Genomic DNA, 19741 nt, shown 5'->3' on the forward strand with positions numbered 1-19741 from the left:
ATCAACTGATGAATGGATAAAGAAATTGTGGTTTATATACACAATGGAGTACTACGTGGCAATGAGAAAGAATGAAATATGGCCCTTTGTAGCAACATGGATGGAACTGGAGAGTGTTATGCTAAGTGAAATAAGCCATACAGAGAAAGACAGATACCATATGGTTTCACTCTTATGTGGATCCTGAGAAACTTAACAGAAACCCATGGGGGAGGGGAAGGGAAAAAAAAAAAAAAAGGTTAGAGTGGAAGAGAGCCAAAGCATAAGAGACTCTTAAAAACTGAGAACAAACTGAGGGTTGTTGGGGGGTAGGAGGGAGGGGAGGGTGGGTGATGGGTATTGAGGAGGGCACCTTTTGGGATGAGCACTGGGTGTTGTATGGAAACCAATTTGACAATAAATTTCATATATTGAAAAAATAAATAAAAATAAAGCTAGGGCAGATCCTGTCCTTGTATTATTGCTTATTGTCTGGGAAGATGAGGGTCCCAGGGCTTGCAGAAGTTGAGGCGGGGCCTCCCAGCCATACAGTTTCTCATGGGGCTCCTTTCATGTGCTGGACTATTTGTTTATTTATTATTTATTTATTTTTTATGAATATAATTTATTGTCAAATTGGCTTACCTACAACACCCACTGCATATTCCAACAGATGTCCTCCTCAATGCCCATCACCCATTTTCCCCTCTCCCCTACCCCACCATCCACCCTCAGTTTGTTCTCTGTATTTAAGAGTCTCTTGTGGTTTGCCTCCCTCCCTCTCTGTTTGTAACTATCTTTTCCCCGTCCCCTCCCTCATGCCCTTCTGTTAAGTTTCTCAAGATCCACGTATGAGGGAAAACAGTGATATCTGTCCTTCTCTGACTGACTTATTTCACTCAGCATAATACCCTCCAGTTCCATCCACGTTGCTGCAAATGACATGATTTCATTCTTTCTCATTGCCAAGTAGTATTCCATCGTATATATAAACCACATCTTCTTTATCCATTCATCAGTTGATGGACATTTAGGCTCTTTCCATAATTTAGCTATTGAGAGCGCTGCTATAAACACTGGGGTACCCATGCCCCTAGGCATCATCACGTGCTGGACTTTGGATGGGAACTGGGATGGGTGGCTGCTGGTGGTGGTGGGGAGACAGAATTCAGTTGGACATGGTGATCACTGAGGATATGCGGGTTATCATAGGGATGTGAGGCTCCTATGCATGGGAGGTGTTAATCATCATCTCCAGTGCCCAGTGTGGTGCCTGGCTTTTAGGCACTCTGTACGTGTTTGTTGGATGAATTAATGCTACATTTACGTGGGTCATTATTTATAATTAAATGGTAGAGAAGTAGAGATAATGTGCCTTTTAGAGGAAGGAGAGCCTACTCCTTGCCCGGGGAATTGGGGAGGGCTTCCCGGGAAGGATGACATTTGAGTTGGTCACGTGGGGCGGGAGTTTGGGAGAAGGTAGAGGAGGAATGCCAAGACCTCGAAGAACTCCTTTTAAAATTGTTATCGTTAATAGCATGTTATTATATAAGATGACTTCAATTCCATTTATAAATGGGCCTGTCCTCTCTGCTTCTTGTTCTTTTACCATTCTCTCTGTTTTCCTTTCCTTCTGATTCCCTTCTTAGTCCCTAGGTAAGAGAGGAAGGCAGGAGACTATTTCTGGTCTTCACTCTGTCCTTAACTTACCACTGTGACCTCTCTGGGCATCCATTTCTTTCTTAAAACAGCGGTTTGCACTAGGTAATTCCTAGAATGAACTCAGAATGATTGCTTATTTACCCAACTATTGGCTCAAATGATGCTAACTGCTGTAGGGTGGCAAGAATATGTAAAATGTGCTCTCTCGTACTCTGATTATAATTTAGATGGACAAAGAAGACATCCTTATGGAACATTTACATTGTCCAGTGTAGACCAGTTTCCTGATACCCAGTTTTTTTATGTTATATATCTGAATGCAGTTTAGTATTTCTAAAGTACATAAGATTAATAGGAAATCATAGTACATCACACAGTTTTATTTGCATGGTAGACTATCACATTGAACTCTGTGCAGTTTGTATCATTTTTCTGACACCATCTGTATTCAATATCTGTTGCTATGGAACCAATTACTCCCAAATTTAACAACTTAACAGCAAACATTTATTATCTCATAGTTGCCAAGGGTCAGGAATCCGCAGTGGTTTAGCTAGGCGGTTCTGGCTTCGGTCTCTCATGAGGTTACAGTTAAGCTGTTGGCCAGGGCTGCGGTCATCTCAAGACTCAGCTGTGTTCCAGGCTCAGTCATGTGGGTGTTGCAGGCCTTCATTCTTCACAGGCTGTTTGGGAGAGGCTCTGTTAGTGTCTCCAGGACATGGCAACCTTTTCCCTTGCTGTGTGATAAGAGAGGGGGCGGAGGGAGGAGGGAGAGATCTTGCTAGAGCATGCCACCCTTACCTACTCCCCGGCATTCTTTATAAACCAATCTCAGAAGTATCTGCATCGCTTCTGCTATGTGCCATTGGTCCCGCAGACCAACCCTGGGACTCTGTGGGCAGGGATTATTATCCAAAGGCATGAAGACCAAGTGGTGGGATGGTCATCTTAGAGGCTACCTTCCAGATTTTCCCATTGTTCTTACAGCTTCAGGGTCTGGAATTAGGATGGTTTCTCAGCGCTACTTTTGGAGAAATCTAGGAACTGAGAAATAATTCTGCAATACCATGTTTATTGTTTTCTCCCTTCATTATGTATTTATTTTGAGAGACAGAGCAAGAGAGATCAGGGGAGGGGCAGAGAAGGGGAGAGAGAGAAAGAATCCCAAGAATCGATGCTGGGCTCAAACTCACAAACCGCGAGATTGACCAGGGCTGAAATTAAGAGTCAGACATTTAACCGACTGAGCCACCCAGGCTCCCCAGAATCATGGAGTTATTTTTGTTTTGAATTTGCTACTTTCAGTCAGTGTTTTATTTTAGCTTTTTATATGGAAATTTTCATACCTCAAAAAGGATAAAGAACCACATAATGAACCTTCATGTGCCCATCACCCAATTTTAGTAATCACCAATTCATGGCCATTTTTTTTTTTATCTGTACCCCATTCTCCTCTACCTTGGCTATTTTTTTTAAGTTTATTTTTGAGAGAGAGAGTTGTATGTGTGCGTGCAGGCAGAACAGGGGCAGAGAGAAAGGGAAAGAAACAATCCTAAGCAGGCTCCATGCTGTCCGCATAGAGCCCAGTGTAGGGCTCGATCCCATGAACCATGGGTTCAGGGTTTAAGTTTCCCCTTATTTGTCTTATCGTTTAAAAATATTTTTTTATAGTTTGTTTGATTAGGATCCCAACAAGACCCATATATTGCAAATTCCAGGATCTTTTTGGTTTGACTCTTGGGATTTTGGATTTGAAGATTGACATTGGTCATTTCATCCATCCCAAGAAAACTTGTCAAGGGTCATGTGGCTGGTTCATTTAAGATTAGAGTTGAGACCTTCTGATTCTTAATCTCAGGTGCTTTTCATTTTAAACAAAATATTTTCAAGACATGCCTTTAGGAGAAAGTTTTTTTTATCCTTTGGTCCCTCTGCTTATGGTAAGCAATGACATGAATACAGATCCTTATCACTTGGATTTGGGTGGTCATACTTGAAGATTCAAGGTGTATTTATTCCAGCTATAAATCCCACTCAGGGCCATGTGGTAGCAGTAATCACTGCTCTCTTGTTTTTGGTCAGCCTCTTTGAAAGGTTATTATGAGGCACGTCTATAAAGTAAATCCCAGGTCTTTCCCAGTGTGGTGTTCTCCATTTGCTGAGCTCTTCACTTAGCCATTCTGGTCATCCTGCCTTTAATGCACTCTGCGGAGTGCATATATTCTTTGGCTTATTTTTTAGTTTTAAACATTTTTTTTAAGTTTATTTATTTTGAGAGAGAGCAGACACACATGTGCATGCAAGTGGGTGCGGAGCAGAGAGAGAGAATCCCAAGCGGGCTCTGAGCTGTGAGCGCAGAGACTGACATGGGGCTTGATCGCAGTAACTGTGTGAGATCATGACCTGAGCTGAAATCAAGAGTCAAATGCTTAACTGACTGAGATGCCCAGACACCCCTTTTGCTTATTTTTATTCAACATTATAGCCTGGAAATCACTCTATCCATTCAGTTCCTTTTTTAGGAAGTTTTTTTTTGTTTTGTTTTTTTTAATACTGTATTACCATAAGCTTTAGGAGTCCATGGCATTGTCTTTTTTTAAACTTCTTTATGTTTTAGAGTGTGAGTGGGGTAGGGGGTGGAGGGGTGGAGAGAGAGAGAGAGAGGGTGGGAGGGAAGGAGAGAGAGGGAGAATCTTAGCAGTGTCCACACTCAGCGTGGAGCCACATGCGGGGCTTGATCCCATGACACTGGGATCATGACCTGAGCCGAAATCAAGAGTTGGATGCTCGACCAACCCAGCCACCGGGTGCCCCCATGGCATTGTCTTAAATAGCAGATCATGGAGGAGGAACTCTTAGCCTGGCACTGGCGATCTTCACTGTATGCTGTTTGCCTTCTTCTGGCTCCCGGGATGAATTAACTTAGTTTTGCCATTCATAAAGCTGTGTCTCCTACTCTTAGTGGGCACAGTTGGGTTTGGGAGAGAGCCTTGGTTGGGACTCCGTGTCTGACACTTAAATCCAAAAGAATGCTGAGAATCTGCCACGTGCTCAGAGTAAATGATTGTGGGTGCTTTTTCTTGTCCTCTGTAGGCCCGTCAGCTCATCTTGCAGTATGGCTTAACTCTCAGTGACCTGGACCGACACCCAGAGGTAAGAGAGTTGGGCTGCTTTGTCTTTCGGTCTCCTTTTTTAAGGCTGTCCCTTGTTCATCGACTCGATATCTTGTTGAGTCTTGGAGAAAGGTCAGTGAGTCATGCTAGATTTTCTCCTGGGAATTTGAATGTTAAATCTGGCTGAGGTCACTAGAGGAGAGGTTGTTATTTTCCAGTACATTCCCTGTGGTTAACCCTGAGGGCTCAGTATGAGTGTGGTGAGGGGGGACTGGACAAACCCTGGGTGGATCCAGGGCTTCCTGTGGTCCTGGTACAGAAGTGTAAGAGCCCATGGAGCTTACCACTAAGTGGAGATAAGAAGTAATCTTCTGAGGCAGCCATGGACATTTGAAAACAGATTACAGTTAGGTGTTATGTTACAGCAAAGGTGGTTAAACACAGAGGCTGAGTTGATGAGAGTGAGCAGCATACTCACAGTTAGCATTTACTGAGCCCTGCCTGTGCGCCAGGTATGGTGCTAAGCGCTATGCCGATATTAAACTACTTAACCTCCAGTAGTCTTGAGGGTGCATACCATCATTATCCCATTTTACGGATGTGAAAAAGACACAGAGAGGACAAGCCATTTGCCAGAGCCACGCCTTTTGTAACTGGTAGAGAGCTTGAATGTGAATTCGGATGCTTCTGGCTCTGGAGCAGTGCTCCTTAGAAGGGTTTTGTGGGGAGAGGTAAAGTTTGAGCAGAGCTTGAAGGCGAGGGGGCCAGGGCAGGAGACGGCGTTCCGGAGAGGAGTAGATGGGAGCCACGGGAGCAACTCCAGGCCGGCCCGTGGCATACGTGGACGGTGCCCAGGCTGGCTGGGGTGGCAGGGACTGAGTGAGTAGAATACGTTGGCGCACAGTGGAAGCGGTTGGAGTGGGGAGGGGTTATGGCAGCTCGCAAACCAAACTGCAGAGTGGGACTCGATGGTCTACTAACCTGTGTCGTCCTGGTACCTGTGGGCCTCTGAGGGCTTAGTAGGAACCATGGGAAGGGCTTGTTGGGGGATTTCTGTGGGCAGAGCGGGGCACCGTGTGAATTTGTGTTCCACACTGTGAGGAGAGCGGTGTGGGCCGAAGGCGGGCCTGCGGCTCCTGCAAAGAAGGCTGCGGCCTTCCAGGCCCCAGAGAGTCGCCCTGGCGTGGCCTGGCCCTCGGATCCGCGAGGGGCAGGGAGAAGTGGAGCAGGCTGTCTCTTCAGACCAAGGGCAGGATCTGTGAAAGGGTGGAAGCACCGTGCCGCTGAAGCTCTGTACGCTCGCCGCCTGTGTCAGGCCAAGCAACTTGAACTGATTTGTACCCTGAGGGTTTTTTGTACTGGTCTTTTAAATAACCATGCTTAACACTCCCACCTTGTTCGTGCAGAGGTCAGTAGTGAAGAGAAGTACATAGCTTCCTTGATTTTACATTTCAAAAGATAAATGAACCCATTTTGCCCCTGACTGCTCTTGGGTTTGGTGGTGGAATTTCCTAATGGTGGCAGTGGACAAGCCCTGACAGGTGCTTTGGGGGGGTTACAGTGGGGGTGCCTCAGGTAGTGTCCAGTTGCGGATCATGTCCAACGTGTGTCAGCTTTATAACTATACATTGGTTTTCTGTGTCTGCTTGAAACTGTCTTTCTTTTTGCCACACTAGTATGGAGACTTCTGAGTCAGCGTTTCTCAGCCTTTTTTCTGTTGCCCCCCTCCAGTGAAGTTTTAAGTTTCTTTAAAGATGTTTTATTTATTTTTGAGAGAGAGAGTGCGAGCCAGGGGAGGGGCACAGAGAGGGAAACACAATCCGAAGCAGGCTCCAGGCTATGAGCTGTCAGCACAGAGCCCAACATGGGGGCTCGAACCCATGAACCCCAGGATCATGACCTGAGTCAAAGTTGGATGCTTAACCGACTGAGCCCCCCCCCCCCCCATGAAATTTTAATGCCACAGATGTACTGTGTATCTTTTTTTCTACTTGGGGGTGATGTCACCCATGTTGGGGTTGTGTGCTCTCAAATAATTCTAGCTCATCCACAGAGAAGCCCATCAATAAGAAAAGGGAGTGAAATGTCGTGGGTAAAAGCGGGACCCAGTGTGGTTTCCAGGCCTCCTGTTGTTTTCCTGGTGACCCTAGTGGACTAGCTTAACCTCTCAGAGCCTCAGTTTCTTGACTGGTTAAATGGGAACAACTAAAAGTAGCTAATAGGGCTGCTAAAGATTGGATGAACTATTCCATGTCCAGGCTTTGCACAGAGCCTCACCTCCCAAGGCTTTTAGTTTCTTTGTCTTTCTTTCCTTCCCCCAATGCAGATCGACCTCGCAATTGATGGTGCTGACGAGGTAGATGCTGATCTCAATCTCATCAAGGGCGGTGGGTAAGTGTTGTGGGGACTTTCTTGCTGAAGAGTATCTGCCAGTTCATCCTTAGCAAAGCAAAGCGAATTGGAGGACAGAATAAACAAATTGCCACCGTAATGTATGCCAGCTTGTCTTCGTACTAGGAAGTTGATGGCCTTTGGCTGTAGAGCCGGCTTGGCATTTCTAGTCGTGAATAGCAGTCTGGTGACTAGGAACCTGGGCCTCTTTGGTGAGGTTATTCATCTTAATGGATTCTCTGTATCTACATTCTTCTGCTGATTCAGATTTTAAAAACTGTACAAATTAAGCCAAATATATTGTTGGGGCTAGATTATTAGGTCTGTGGGCAGGGGAGTGTGTGATCTTTGTTTTAAAGCTTCTCTTAAGCTCTGTGAGTGCTTGGTTATATATTTATTCATTCATTTGGAAAGCATTTCTTGGGTGTTTTTTTGTTTTGTATTGTTTTTTTTTAAGATTATTTTGAGAGAGTGTGTGAGCGAGCACTAGTGGGGGAGGGTCAGAGAGGGGGACAGAGGATCTGAAGTGGGCTCTGTGGTGACAGCAGAGAGCCCAACATGGGTCTTGAACCCACCAACCTTGAGATCATGACCTTAGCCAAAGTCAGACGCTCAACTGACTGAGCCACCCAGGCACCCCTGGGTGTTTCTTCAGTGTTGGTTTGGAGGGAAGGAAATGGAGGGAAGGTGAAGGCCTGTTCTGCCAGTTCTCATAATCAAGCAGACTGTGGGGTGACACAGAATATGTTTAATATTTCACCGTGCTCTCTCTGCTTCATCACTCCCAAATGGCAGATAGTGGACAAGACAGGTTGTTCAAAGCTCGTCCTTCTCAAGTTATAGACCCTTCCATTCATGCCATGCTCAGATTCAGATGACTTTTCCCTGAGCACAGATGCATCTTAGATGGGATTGTGCCTGGCCTGAGTGGGAACCATTTCTCCCAGACACAGACGACAGGCTTGTGTTTTCATAGTGCATTTCTTAGCTCGGGCTGCCTTAACAAAATGCCATAGACTGGGTGGCTTCAACAACAGACATCTTTCGACAGTTCCGGAGACTCTGGCATGTTGTTGGCTGCCTTGTCATAGTGCCCTCACGGGGTGGAGAGAGAACAAGTGAGCTCTCTGGTGTCTCTTACAAGGACACTAATCCTGTCAGACCCAGGGCCCCACCTTTATGACCACATTTAACCATAATTACTTCCTTAGAGGCCCCATCTTCCAAGTGCACATCGGGATTTAGGGCTTCAATATATGAAATTTGAGGGGGACACAGTTCAGTTCGTTGCACAGCATGATGGAGTTGGGGATCTTCCTTTAAGAATCGAAAATTACGTTTCTCATTAAGTGGATTTGGGTTTGTTGTATCTGACATTAGTTTTCAAATTGAGTTTGTGTCCTACCTTGTGTTCATTTGCCTCTTCCCATCCCCAGAGGCTGCCTGACCCAGGAGAAAATTGTGGCTGGCTATGCTAGTCGCTTCATCGTGATTGCCGACTTCAGGTACATTGTTCAGTGTTCTGAGCTGTCCACTGAGGAGGTAGATCAGACCCCAGGCCTCATCGCCATTTTATGGAGGAGCAAATAGAGAACTCGAAGGACTGTGTGACTTTCTGAGACTTGATGGCTAGGACTTAGGGCCGTGTCTTGGATTTTGTTTTGTTTTCACGCTGAAGGTAGATACTGCTGTGTTACGTGTGCGTTGGAAGGAGGGGGAAACAGCTTAACCGCTTGTCACTCTTGTGACAGGAGCACGTCCTCACGTACTGCTCATTTGATCCTTGCAGGGAGCCTCAGAGGAAGGACAGGCCCTGCCCACGGGCAGTGACTCAGCACGCCCTGCTTCCTCTGGGCTCACACGTGACTTGTGTTGTGCATCGCCTTTGACCAGGCTCTCAGATTCTCCTTCAAGGAATCTGATAGAAGGCGCTTATGCTGAGCATGTTAATAAACAAGAAAATTGTATGTACTTATAAGATATTATAGCTGTAGAAAGAATATAAGTAATAAATACCTGTGTAATAATCACAAGCCAGTCATAACCACTTTTAACATTTTTGTCATATTTACTTCAAATACCTCATTTCTTAAATAGTAAAGTATAGCTAATATATTTGAAGCCCTGTGTTCTTGTCTCTGCTGACCTCTCTTGTCCTCTCATTGTGTCTGAATTTGGTTTTTATCTGTGTCATTGAGCTTATTTATATTTATTGTACTTTTTGACTTTCTTTTCAGAAAAGATTCAAAGAACCTTGGGGATCAGTGGCACAAGGGAATCCCCATTGAGGTCATCCCAATGGCCTATGTCCCAGTGAGCCGAGCTGTGACCCAGAAGTTTGGGGGCGTGATTGAACTTCGGATGGCCGTCAACAAGGCAGTAAGTGGCCAGGGAGGTTTCTCAAGGGCATTCCAGGCTCTCAGTGTGGGGTCCTTTTTGCTTCTGTTAGGACCTCTGTGCCTAGCCTGGGTAGTCAGCTTTTATTTATCTATTTTTAATCAGGTTATTGGTTTATTTTTAGAGTACTGGCTTTACCAGTTTCTATATTCAAACTCGTGTAGAGAAGACTACATTTAATGCGGTGCATATCCCCTGTACAAGTCGGGGAGTGATTCTTTCTGTCTGTCCTTTGGGGTCTGACGATCCTCAGGTGATCTGACCTTTGTACCTGCGGCCTGGACCATCGTGATTAACAGTGGCTAAAGATGGGCTTTGGGAAGCCCTCCACACCGGGCAGCAAGTATTTTAGGTTTCATAGTGTCATTTTCTTTTTCTCCTCTTGCTTCATTCTGTTATTAAATGTGACAAGAAGTTGAGTTTCTTGGGGGATATGAACTCCTCTCTAGGAATATGCTTCAGAAACTTAGTCCAAAATGTTTCTCTTCAGCTTCTAGAGTGGGCTACATAGAACTTTTTTTTTCTCTTACACTTAAATAACCGAACAAGCAAAAGTGATAGCCCAAAAAATGAACTGTGATTATTGACATAACTGTATAACAAGTTTGAAAGATACAGAAAACAAATCCTCTGTGACTCTTCTGTGATGAATTTTTATATTGGTGTGTTTTTTTTTTTCCTGGTGTTTTTGTGATGTTTTAAAAATCAGTTCCCCCCCCCCCCCCAAAAAAAAATCAGTCTCTAATTCTAGTGGTTGTACAGAGCTCTGAGCGTGGTTCCCTTTGTAGCTGAAGAGCCTGGAGGAGACTGTTGGAGGTCCTCTGTCGTGGCTGCCGTCACTCCAGACAAGAGCCCCAGCCTCCTGCCTTTGTGGGGGCTCCTCACGGAACTCCCACCCCTCTTCCTCCCGTCGACAGGGAGGCCTGGTTTCCTTGCCTGTGACTGTAGGGTTCTGTCAACATTTGTGGTCCCAAATGCCTTCTAGTGCCCAAAGCTGTGGAGGAATTTTAGATTAAGTAACTAGAATGACCCCCTGTTCTGAATAATAGTAATTCATGGTAGCCGCACTTTCTCTTTTCATGGAGGTAAGTTTTATTTAATTATAAGGGAAAAGGAATTTATGGAATTAAGTAATTATAGTAAACATAAAGAGGAAGAGAAGGACAAAGACGGGTTAATACATCAAATCGGGTACACACAACTTGCAGCCTTCTGGCTGGGGAAGCACAGTGAACAGCCCGGTTGGAGTCCCGATTGAGGGTCCTGGGCAGAGCGTCCTCCTCTCGGGTGAGGCTTCAACTAACTGTTGCCACCAGGGCAATAGAAATACCATCCATGTGTGATCTACACATTAAGTTTGTCTAAGTGCAGTCCTGAGCAAGCTGGGTTTTTTTTCTCTTGTCATATCTCACAATCTTAGGAGCCTGGGCATTTGTTTGCTCTTCTTCCCTCCCAGATCCACCAGGGGACCAGCCAGGTCTGGCTTCAGGAGGCATGGGAGGCTTATAAATCCCTCTTGGCATCAGGAACAGAAGGGCCAATTCTGATCCAGAGGCCAGATACAGAACACAAGCCAGCTAAGCCCCCCACGATTACGTATGTGCGGCTCTGGACAGAAATGCATGACGAGTCACACAAACAAGTTCTATGCAGAACATCCCCTGGGTTTTTTTGACCCCAGAACCCATTTCTGCTTCCTGTTTTGGTGGGAGCGCCTGCTTGGGGAAGCCATGGGTACGATAGCACTGCCTTATTTTGCATTACCCGGCGCTTAATGTGAAGCGGTGAGAATGTTGCATCCTGTTGATAGTCTGTTGCTGTAGTTTTTCATTCTAACAATAGTTGAGAATTACTGAACCCTTACTGTGAGCCCTCATTGCGGTAAATGCTTGCCCATATGGTTTATACATAAGCTGCCTTATAAAGTATGTATCATTATCCCCTTTTTGTAGTTGAGGAATCTGAGGCTCACAGAAGTTGATGGCTCTTCTGAGCCTCCTCTATGCCTCTGCAGCTCTGATTCCAGAGCTCCTGCTCATTACTTCTTCATGGCACTGCCTTCTAGAAAGCATGAGGTGGGGGTACTGGTTGGAGCGGGTTCATTAAGATACTTGTATTTGGGCATCACCTTCACTTACCTGCCCACCTATATCTATATCCTTGGTAAATATGGAAAATTACCTTCTAGGGTCCCGTCGTGACGGATAATGGAAATTTTATCCTGGATTGGAAGTTTGATCGGGTGCATAAATGGAGTGAAGTGAACACAGCTATCAAAATGATCCCAGGTAACATGAGTGGTGTTTATCGAGCATAGACACCCAAGCACTTCGTGACTGTCCCCCACCTCTGGCTATAGGAGGCACGAATGGTGTGGGGTTTTGTAAGACTTGGTTGAAAAGAATTTCCTTTGTACCATGCTTGGAGTTTCTGACTTCACACCTTTGCTGCCCCCAGGAACAGTTCTTGATTACCTAGCAGCTTTGTTGGTTGTGCATTTCACAACCCATTCCAACTGGGATAGGCCTGGAGCTGATGGAGTGTCAGAGGGGGGTTGGCTTGAAATAACCACACCTGCCCTCTGGATAGAGCCTTCCCTTCCAGAAGCTTAACTGTAGCCTCTCTGATTTGTTGTGGGCTCTCTTCTTAAGCAGTGGGGAAAAATGACACCATTCACCCATACTCATTAATTACATACCACAGGCCAGGTGCTGTGCTGCATGTTACAGGGAATGCTCCCATTTCTAGAATATGACTCTTTCTCAAGGAAAGTTCATGTATACCTGGTTTGGAAAGCGGTGTGTGGCTGTGTAGAAGCCATGCCTACAGATAAGATAGAATGTGCTACATTTGCTGGAGAAATACCAGGAGTCTAGAGTGCACATGGGTTGATTCCTTTGGAGAATGTGGGAAAGTTCCAAGGGAGAGAGGTGGCTTTTGACCTCTGCCTTAGTGTAGTGTAATCTAGACACTGCATGAAGTGTTTACAAACCCTCCAGTTGGCTGAGATTGTTAGAGAGGAGGACAGGGATCAGGGAAGGTTCAACGACTTGCCTAAGGGCCGCGGTGCCAAGAGGGGAGCCCTGAGTTGTTTTCCTCTAGACCCTGAAGCTTTAGTCCTTACTTCCTCAAGTGCCAGGTTGAGGAGGGGCATCTGTGACATGAACACTGGGGTGGGAGAGCCTCTACTGCTTGTAGCAGGGATCTGGGGCCCCGGGTAAGTAAGGCTGGGTGGGCAGTGTAGAAGGTAGTCATGTCCCCAGGCCAGAGGAGTATTGAAGGCCCGGGCGAGGGGATCAGATGGAGGAAGCAGATGTGAGAAATACCAATCATACGGTATTGAGAGACTAAGATTCTGACTGGGAATATTTCATGGCATAGCATATTTTTGGGCCAGAACTGGCTAATGAGGCAGGTAAGGTGAGTTTAGCAGATTGTAGGGGCTAGGATTAGATCCAGGAGCGGGCTACCTGGATCAGGTTCCTAACCCAGCCTCACTCTGGCAGTGTGACCTTTGTGCAGTTAGTTAACGTCTCTGTGACTCATTTCTTCCTCTGTAAAAGAAGCTAATATCACTGCCTACTTCATAGGATTGTTGGATTAAATGAGTTAAAATGGTGCCTAGCACATAAGGGAGGGAGTGTTTGTTGAATGAATAAATCCCCAGGAAGAAAGGATAGTATTGTCACCATTAATGAAACATCCTAGATTTTAAGTTATCCATGCTATTTGGGAATGAAAATGGTGTGAATAAAAGCCATGTAATAAGGAGCTAAGTATTCTTACTGGAGTCTGTGGTTTTAGACTGACTATCTTTAAGCAGATTTATTAAGCACAAAAGATGAATTGAATTATGCTTATTCTCACTTAGTGTTCTCATTTAACGGAAGAAGTAATGAGCCGAGAGAGCAAGAGGAAAAGACGATGTAGAGGTCACTAGTCACTGTTAGTAAAATGGGAGCGTCTGCCCCTGATGATAATGCAGATAGACCCAGGGGGCGGTGTAGGAAGCTGCTCACTAGTGTGGGCATTGTGCCCCTGCAGGTGGATTTCTTGCAGTGCCCACTAGGTAGCTCTGTTGCTCCTGCTCAGACCTTTCTTGGCTTACTGAGACCTGGAGCTGTTGTTCGTGAGGAAGTTTCTCCGATATTTGCCCTCTGCCTCATTAAGTAGAAGCTACAGCCTGGAGAAGTTCAGAATCTTAGTAGAAACTTAAACCAAAGAAAATGAGGAAAGAGAGGCTAGATGTTAAATTATTCAGTACGATGCCACCAGAAGCATCGATGTGGCTTGTTGCCTCCTCCCATTCTCTCCCCTTTTCCTCATCTGGTCTGTTACTGCTGGACTAAAAGCCAGGGAAGGGAAGAGGGCAGGTTTCCCTGTCTGCCCCTACCGCCCTGCCCTTGCCCGTGTGTGTGTGTGTGTGTGTGTGTGTGTGTGTGTGTGTGTGTGTGCGCGCGCGCGCGCGTGTGTGAGGACACTCAGAGGACAGCTGGACTGGTGCTTGGCTACTCACTCGCTCTGTTGGCTGTTCCATTGGGTTCCACCCAGAGCACAGAGCTCTATAGAAGGGCCAAAGCTCACAGGTTCTTGCCCCTGTGCTCACAGTGAGCCACCTCTGCCCTCTCTGCCACTGGGGCATGGTCAGTAACCCGAGCAAAGGTGCTCTGAGATCAGACCAACTCCTGTCCTTCCTCTCTACTCTTTCTTCGAAGCCTTTTCTGAACCTGGTTTGACTTTCTCTTGGCTCAGGAGGAAGCTGTCACCTCGTATTGCAGAATTGTTGGGTCTTACGTGGCCTCTTTGCTTCCTTTGGGAGGCTTTAGTCGGGTTGGTGCAGGGCCGTGCCAGCGACCTCTAGGTTTCGGCAGCTTTTTCTTCTGCTTGATGGCTTTTCATCACCGATAGATGATTTTGTTTCTTTATGTATTGGGGGATTTCTTGCGAAGTTTTAATTTTAAAATTTGTTTTATTTTACATTGTTCAACGTTACAAGAGTAAACCGTGAAAAGTCCCTTCCTTCTTTCCCTCCATCTTTTCCTGTCGGATGGTGCCAAATTGCCCTCCATGGATTGCACCAATTTACCCTTCTAACAATTTTCCCTACACACTGGTTCATCAAACTTTATTTTCCTGATAGTTGAACAGTTTTATTCATTGTGGCATGTATGTATATATGTAAATATTTTTGGTAAATGTTGCATACATTTAATTCGCATCACGGAATAGTATTCCATCGTATTTCTGTGTGTGAAAAAAAGTGTTTGTCTGGAGATTCTATTCTTGATGAGCATTCGTGTGTTTCTGGGTTTAGGCTATTAGAAAAAGTGCTGCTGTGAACATTCTTATACGTGTCTTTTGATGACCATGTGTGTGCCTAACAATTGCATATATACCTAGGAGTAGAATTGCTAGATTGTTAGGTATGAATACATTCAGCTTTAGAAGATGTACTAACAGGTGTTTCCAAAATGATTTTGCCAATTTCCTCCCACTGTCAGTGAGTGGAAGTGTTTTTGCATTCTAGTCAAATTTCATTATGTTCATTCTGGTGAATATTTGCGTTCTCTTTTCACTAATTAGTTTGAGCATCATTTTTTATGTCCACTGACCATTTTATATAGCTTCTTTTGTAACGTACCTCGTTAAGTCTTTTGCCCGTTTTTCTACTAGGTTGTCTGTCTTATTGATTGGGAGAACTGTCTACATATTTTGATGCGGGTCTTTTGTTGGATATATGCATTGCAAATGTCTTCTTGAACTCTGGGGGAGACTTCTAAGGCCGATAGTGTGATCGAAAATAACTGGGAGTGTAAATAGCCAAAGCAGTGTTGAGAAAGAACAAGGCTGAAGATATTCCAGATTTTAAGCTATATACTACAAAGCTGTAGTAATCAAAATGGTATGATACTGCCACAAAAATAGACACATCAATCAATGGAACAGAATAGAAAGTCTAGAAATAAACCCACGCGTCTATGGTCAATTAACCTACGACAAAGGAGGCAAGAATATACAATGGGAGAAACCGTGTCTTCAGTAAATGGTGTTGGGAAAACCGTGCGGCTACATGCAAAAGAATGAAACTGGATCACTGTCTTATACCATACACAAAAATAAACTCAAAGTGGGTTAAGGAGGCCTGAAGCCATGAAACTCCTAAAAGAAAACATAGGCAGTAGTCTCTTGGACATTGGCTTTAGCAACATTTTTTTCTGGATCTTTCTCCCCAGGCAAGGGAAAGAAAAGCAAAAATAAACTATTGGGACTACATCAAAATGAAAAGCTTTTGCACAGTGAAAGAAACCATCAGCAAAATGAAAAGGCAGCTTACTTGATGGGAGAACATATTTGCAAATGATGTATCCAGTAAGGAGTTAATATCCAAAATATATAAAGAACTCTTACAACTTAACACAAAAAACTAGCACTCTGATTAAAACGGGGCAGAAGATCTGAATAGACATTTTCCCAAAGAAGACACACAGATGGCTAACAATCACCATGAAAAGATGCTCAGCATCACTCATCATCATGGAAATGCAGATCAAAACCACAAAGAGGTATCGCTTTACTCCTGTCAGGATGGCTAGAATCAAAAAGATAAGAAATAACAGATGTTAAAAAAACACAAATGTTGGCGAGGATGTGGAGAAAAGGGAACCCTCATGCTCTACTGGCAGGAATGTGAATTGGTGCAGCCGTTATGGAAAACAATATAGAGCTTCCTCAAGTTAAAAATAGAAGTATCACATGATCCAGTAATTCCACTACTGGGTATTTATCCAAAGGAAATGAAAACACTAATTTGAAAAGATATATGCACCCATGTTTATTGCAGCATTATTTACAGTAGCCAAGATAGGGAGCAACCTAAGTGTCCATTGAGAGATGAATGCATAAAGATTTGGTGTATATGTGCAATAGAATGTTACTCAGCCATAAAAAAGAAAGCGATCTTGCCATTTGCAACAATGTGGATGAACCTAGAGGTATTCTACGAAGTGAAACAGTCCTAGAAATACAAATACCATATTTCAGTTACATGGAGGATCTATAAAACAAATGAACAAACAGAAAACAAACAAACAGAAACAGACCAATGGTTGCCAGAGACGAGGCATAGGGGAATAGGCAAAATAGCTGAAGGGGATTAAGAGGTCTAAACAGTTATAACATAAAGAAGGCACAGGGATGAAAAATACAGGGTAGAAAATATAGTCAATGATATTGTAATAACTTTATATGGTGACAGATGGAAACTACACTTAACCGTGGTGAGCATTGTGTAATGTACAGAATTGTTGAGTCACTATATTGTGTACCTGAAACTAACCTAGCATTATATGTCAACTATACTGCAATTAAAAAAAATAACAAGTGGGAGTGGAGGTTACTTAGTCAATGGAGGGGCTCTCTGAAGAGAAGACTTGTCATCTGATGCCTGAAGGACAAGAGAAGCACCATTCCCTTGAAGTGCTCAAAGACGACTAGTTCCACAAACAGAATAGCATGAGCAGAGGCCCTGAGGTAGGTAAAAAGTTGGCACATTTGGGTAGACAAAGATGGCAGGGGAGAAAGGGATTGTAAGAAGAAATAAAAATGATCAGAATCTCTTTCATTGTTCTGGGAGGAAAGACTTCAGACCTGTTATTTGTCCAGTGCTGCTAATGGTGGTTGCCCTTACCGACCCTACTATCCTTGACCCTTCATGCCTTGGGGAGCTGAAACTTAACGCTTATTTTCATCCTTCATCCTGCAGGCGTGGTGGACACAGGCCTTTTCATTAACATGGCTGAGAGAGTCTACTTCGGGATGCAGGACGGCTCCGTGAACATGAGGGAGAAGCCTTTCTGTTGACCGTGCAGGAGCGAACTGTGTTCACCTTGAGCCCCCGGCCCACAGCTGAGGTGGACATGCCTCTCCAGGAGCCTTTGCCTTAATGTCTCTGTGCCAGATAGACAGCTGGCAGGGTGGGGGTTGGGGGGTTAAATCCAGTCTTCTGAAGTATTGTTATTTAATGTCTTTTTAAAAAGAGAAATATAAACCTATATATTTTTACTATTAAAAATACTGTTTTTTTTAATAAAGTAGAACTTGATTTCATGTTTTATATGAAACATTTACCAAAAAAAAAAAAAAAAAGGGAACTGTCTTTTAAACTTTTAACTTGAGCCTGCTGGTTAAGCATCTGAATATTGAGTTTGCTGAGAAACGTAAATCAAAACTTTTCTTTAACCTGGTGAAATGAAGGGCCCAGCCAGCAGTGATTCCCTGATGCCTTACTGGAAACATTAGAGTTTACTTTTCTACCATGCTGTCTTGTCTTTAGTTTTTGTTGTGATCACGTACAATACTTAGGTACATATTTTAAGGTGAGGTTTACAGAAGTCTGGCGAGTGGAGCAGTGTGGTGTAGAGTGACTCAGAGTGTAAACCGTCAGGGAGAAAATGTGGTTCTTTTGCTAAGACTTGGGGGTTCCTTCAGACCCCCGTTGTGGGAAGCAATTGGCCAGAAATACTTGCCAGTCCTGCCAAAGCACTGCTGTGAAATGTGAAATACTTTTTTAAGTACTTGTCTTTTTGTTATTGTTTCTCTTCCTCTATTATTACTTGCATGGGGCGTCAGAAGCTGTCATCTCCTCGGACTGTTTGAGGGTTGAAATAAAACAGTGTGGTGCCACTTTGACTCTTTGTCTTTACTGTTTGCAGTCATTTTGAAGTAAAATCGGGATCGGTTTGGCTCCCCAGCGTACATTGGGTTTTTGATAAGGGGTGGGATTAACTTGAGAAATCTTGAGCCAAAAAGACCGGATTGATAGTTCTGTATTTCTGAGAGAGCTCGATGTCAACTTTATTCCACAGACCTTTGTCGAACGCTGTTTTCTTTGTTAATGGAAGATAACTCAGCTGAACAGAAGTCGCAGATTATCCCCAAGCGTTCTGTTAGTCAGACCATTAGTCATAGAAGCTGACAAGCATTAAGCAGGTTACCCGTATTCCCTCTTTATTCTCCTCACCAATATTCAGACAGTGTGTGCCCAGGGAGCAGTGAACTGCCAGAAAGCCTCACAGACAGGGAGAGGGAAGGCCACGATCCCCTCGGTGGTAATTCTGGATGGGACTGAGGAATGCAGCTTGCTAGGTGTTTATGCCCACAGCCTTTGGCTCCCCTGGGCCGACCTCGCTCGAGACTCGGAGTAGTCCTCTCCCTCAGCCTGCCCTCCATCCTGAAGCTTGGATTGTAACTACCAAGCTTGCTGGCTGGCCTCTCAGTTCCTGCTAAACCAGGTAGCACAATGAAAGTTAACAGAACCAGCATTAAAGAGGCTCTTTTCCTTGCCGACCTCCTTCTCTTTTTCTTTGCTCTTGAGGTGCTGTTTATTTATTTATTTATTTATTTATTTATTTTTTAAGAGAGCGCAAGTTGGGGAGGGGGGCAGAGGGAGAGAGAGAGAGTCCCAAGCAGCCTCCACACTCAGCATGGAGCCCCAAGCGGGGCCTAATCCTACGACTCTGGGACCATGGCCTGAGCTGAGATCAAGAGTCAAGGGCTCAACCTACTGAGCCACCCAGGTGCCCCAGGATGCTCTTTAAAAATGGTTGCCTCATACTTGCCAAGGAAACCTATCGTTAGGAGTGCTTTAGTTTTCTACAAGCCTGCTCTGGACTAGATGATGAGTTTTGTACAAAATGGGCATCAGATCTTAGCTGAGAAAACTTGATAGAACCAGTTTTTGAAATCCTTTAAAGCTCTTGTGGCATGGGTTAAATTCAGGGATAAAGATAAACAAAGTTAAACTGGGTGTCTGAAAGCCACCTGCATGCTCCACATCCCGTGGACATTTTCAGTGGGTTTCAGGGCCGTTCGCACCTGTGGCCAGACTGCAGCTCCAGAGAGTTACTGTGAGGTTCTCCTCTTGAAATAAACAAAACATCCGCCGTGCTTTAGGCACACATATAGCACTTTGTTCTAGAGGTGAATTTTGATTGAAGGTTCTTCAATAAAATTCTAATAAAGTGTGATCTTGCAAGTGATACATGGGGTGGAAAAAATTTTCAGGCACATGATGAATCCAAGGGGCACAGGGCAAGCTGCAGGTTTGGCATTTGGGAAAGGTTATAACCGAGTTAAGCTGCCACACTTTTGGGAGGCATATGGGGGGCGGGGATCACTTGCATTTGAATAAAACCTATTCA

General features: G+C 44.5%; 1 protein-coding gene across 2 annotated transcripts in view; it reads left to right on the top strand.

Moving 5' to 3' along the window:
• Nucleotides 1-18230, top strand: part of RPIA (ribose 5-phosphate isomerase A) — a 31237-nt gene extending 13007 nt beyond the window's left edge. Inside the window, exons 4-9 of one of the 2 annotated variants that reach the window (XM_043603946.1) lie at nt 4735-4794; nt 7081-7145; nt 8582-8650; nt 9383-9524; nt 11731-11830; nt 17305-18230. In XM_043603946.1, coding sequence (XP_043459881.1) covers nt 4735-4794; nt 7081-7145; nt 8582-8650; nt 9383-9524; nt 11731-11830; nt 17305-17402 — 534 coding nt within the window. In that variant the 3' untranslated portion in view covers nt 17403-18230. The remainder of the gene's footprint in view (nt 1-4734; nt 4795-7080; nt 7146-8581; nt 8651-9382; nt 9525-11730; nt 11831-17304) is intronic. The other variant, XM_043603947.1, reaches the window with a different exon arrangement.
• The last annotated feature ends 1511 nt before the right edge of the window (nt 18231-19741 follow it).

This window comes from Prionailurus bengalensis, chromosome A3 (assembly GCF_016509475.1).
Source record: "Prionailurus bengalensis isolate Pbe53 chromosome A3, Fcat_Pben_1.1_paternal_pri, whole genome shotgun sequence".
NCBI lineage: Eukaryota > Metazoa > Chordata > Mammalia > Carnivora > Felidae > Prionailurus > Prionailurus bengalensis.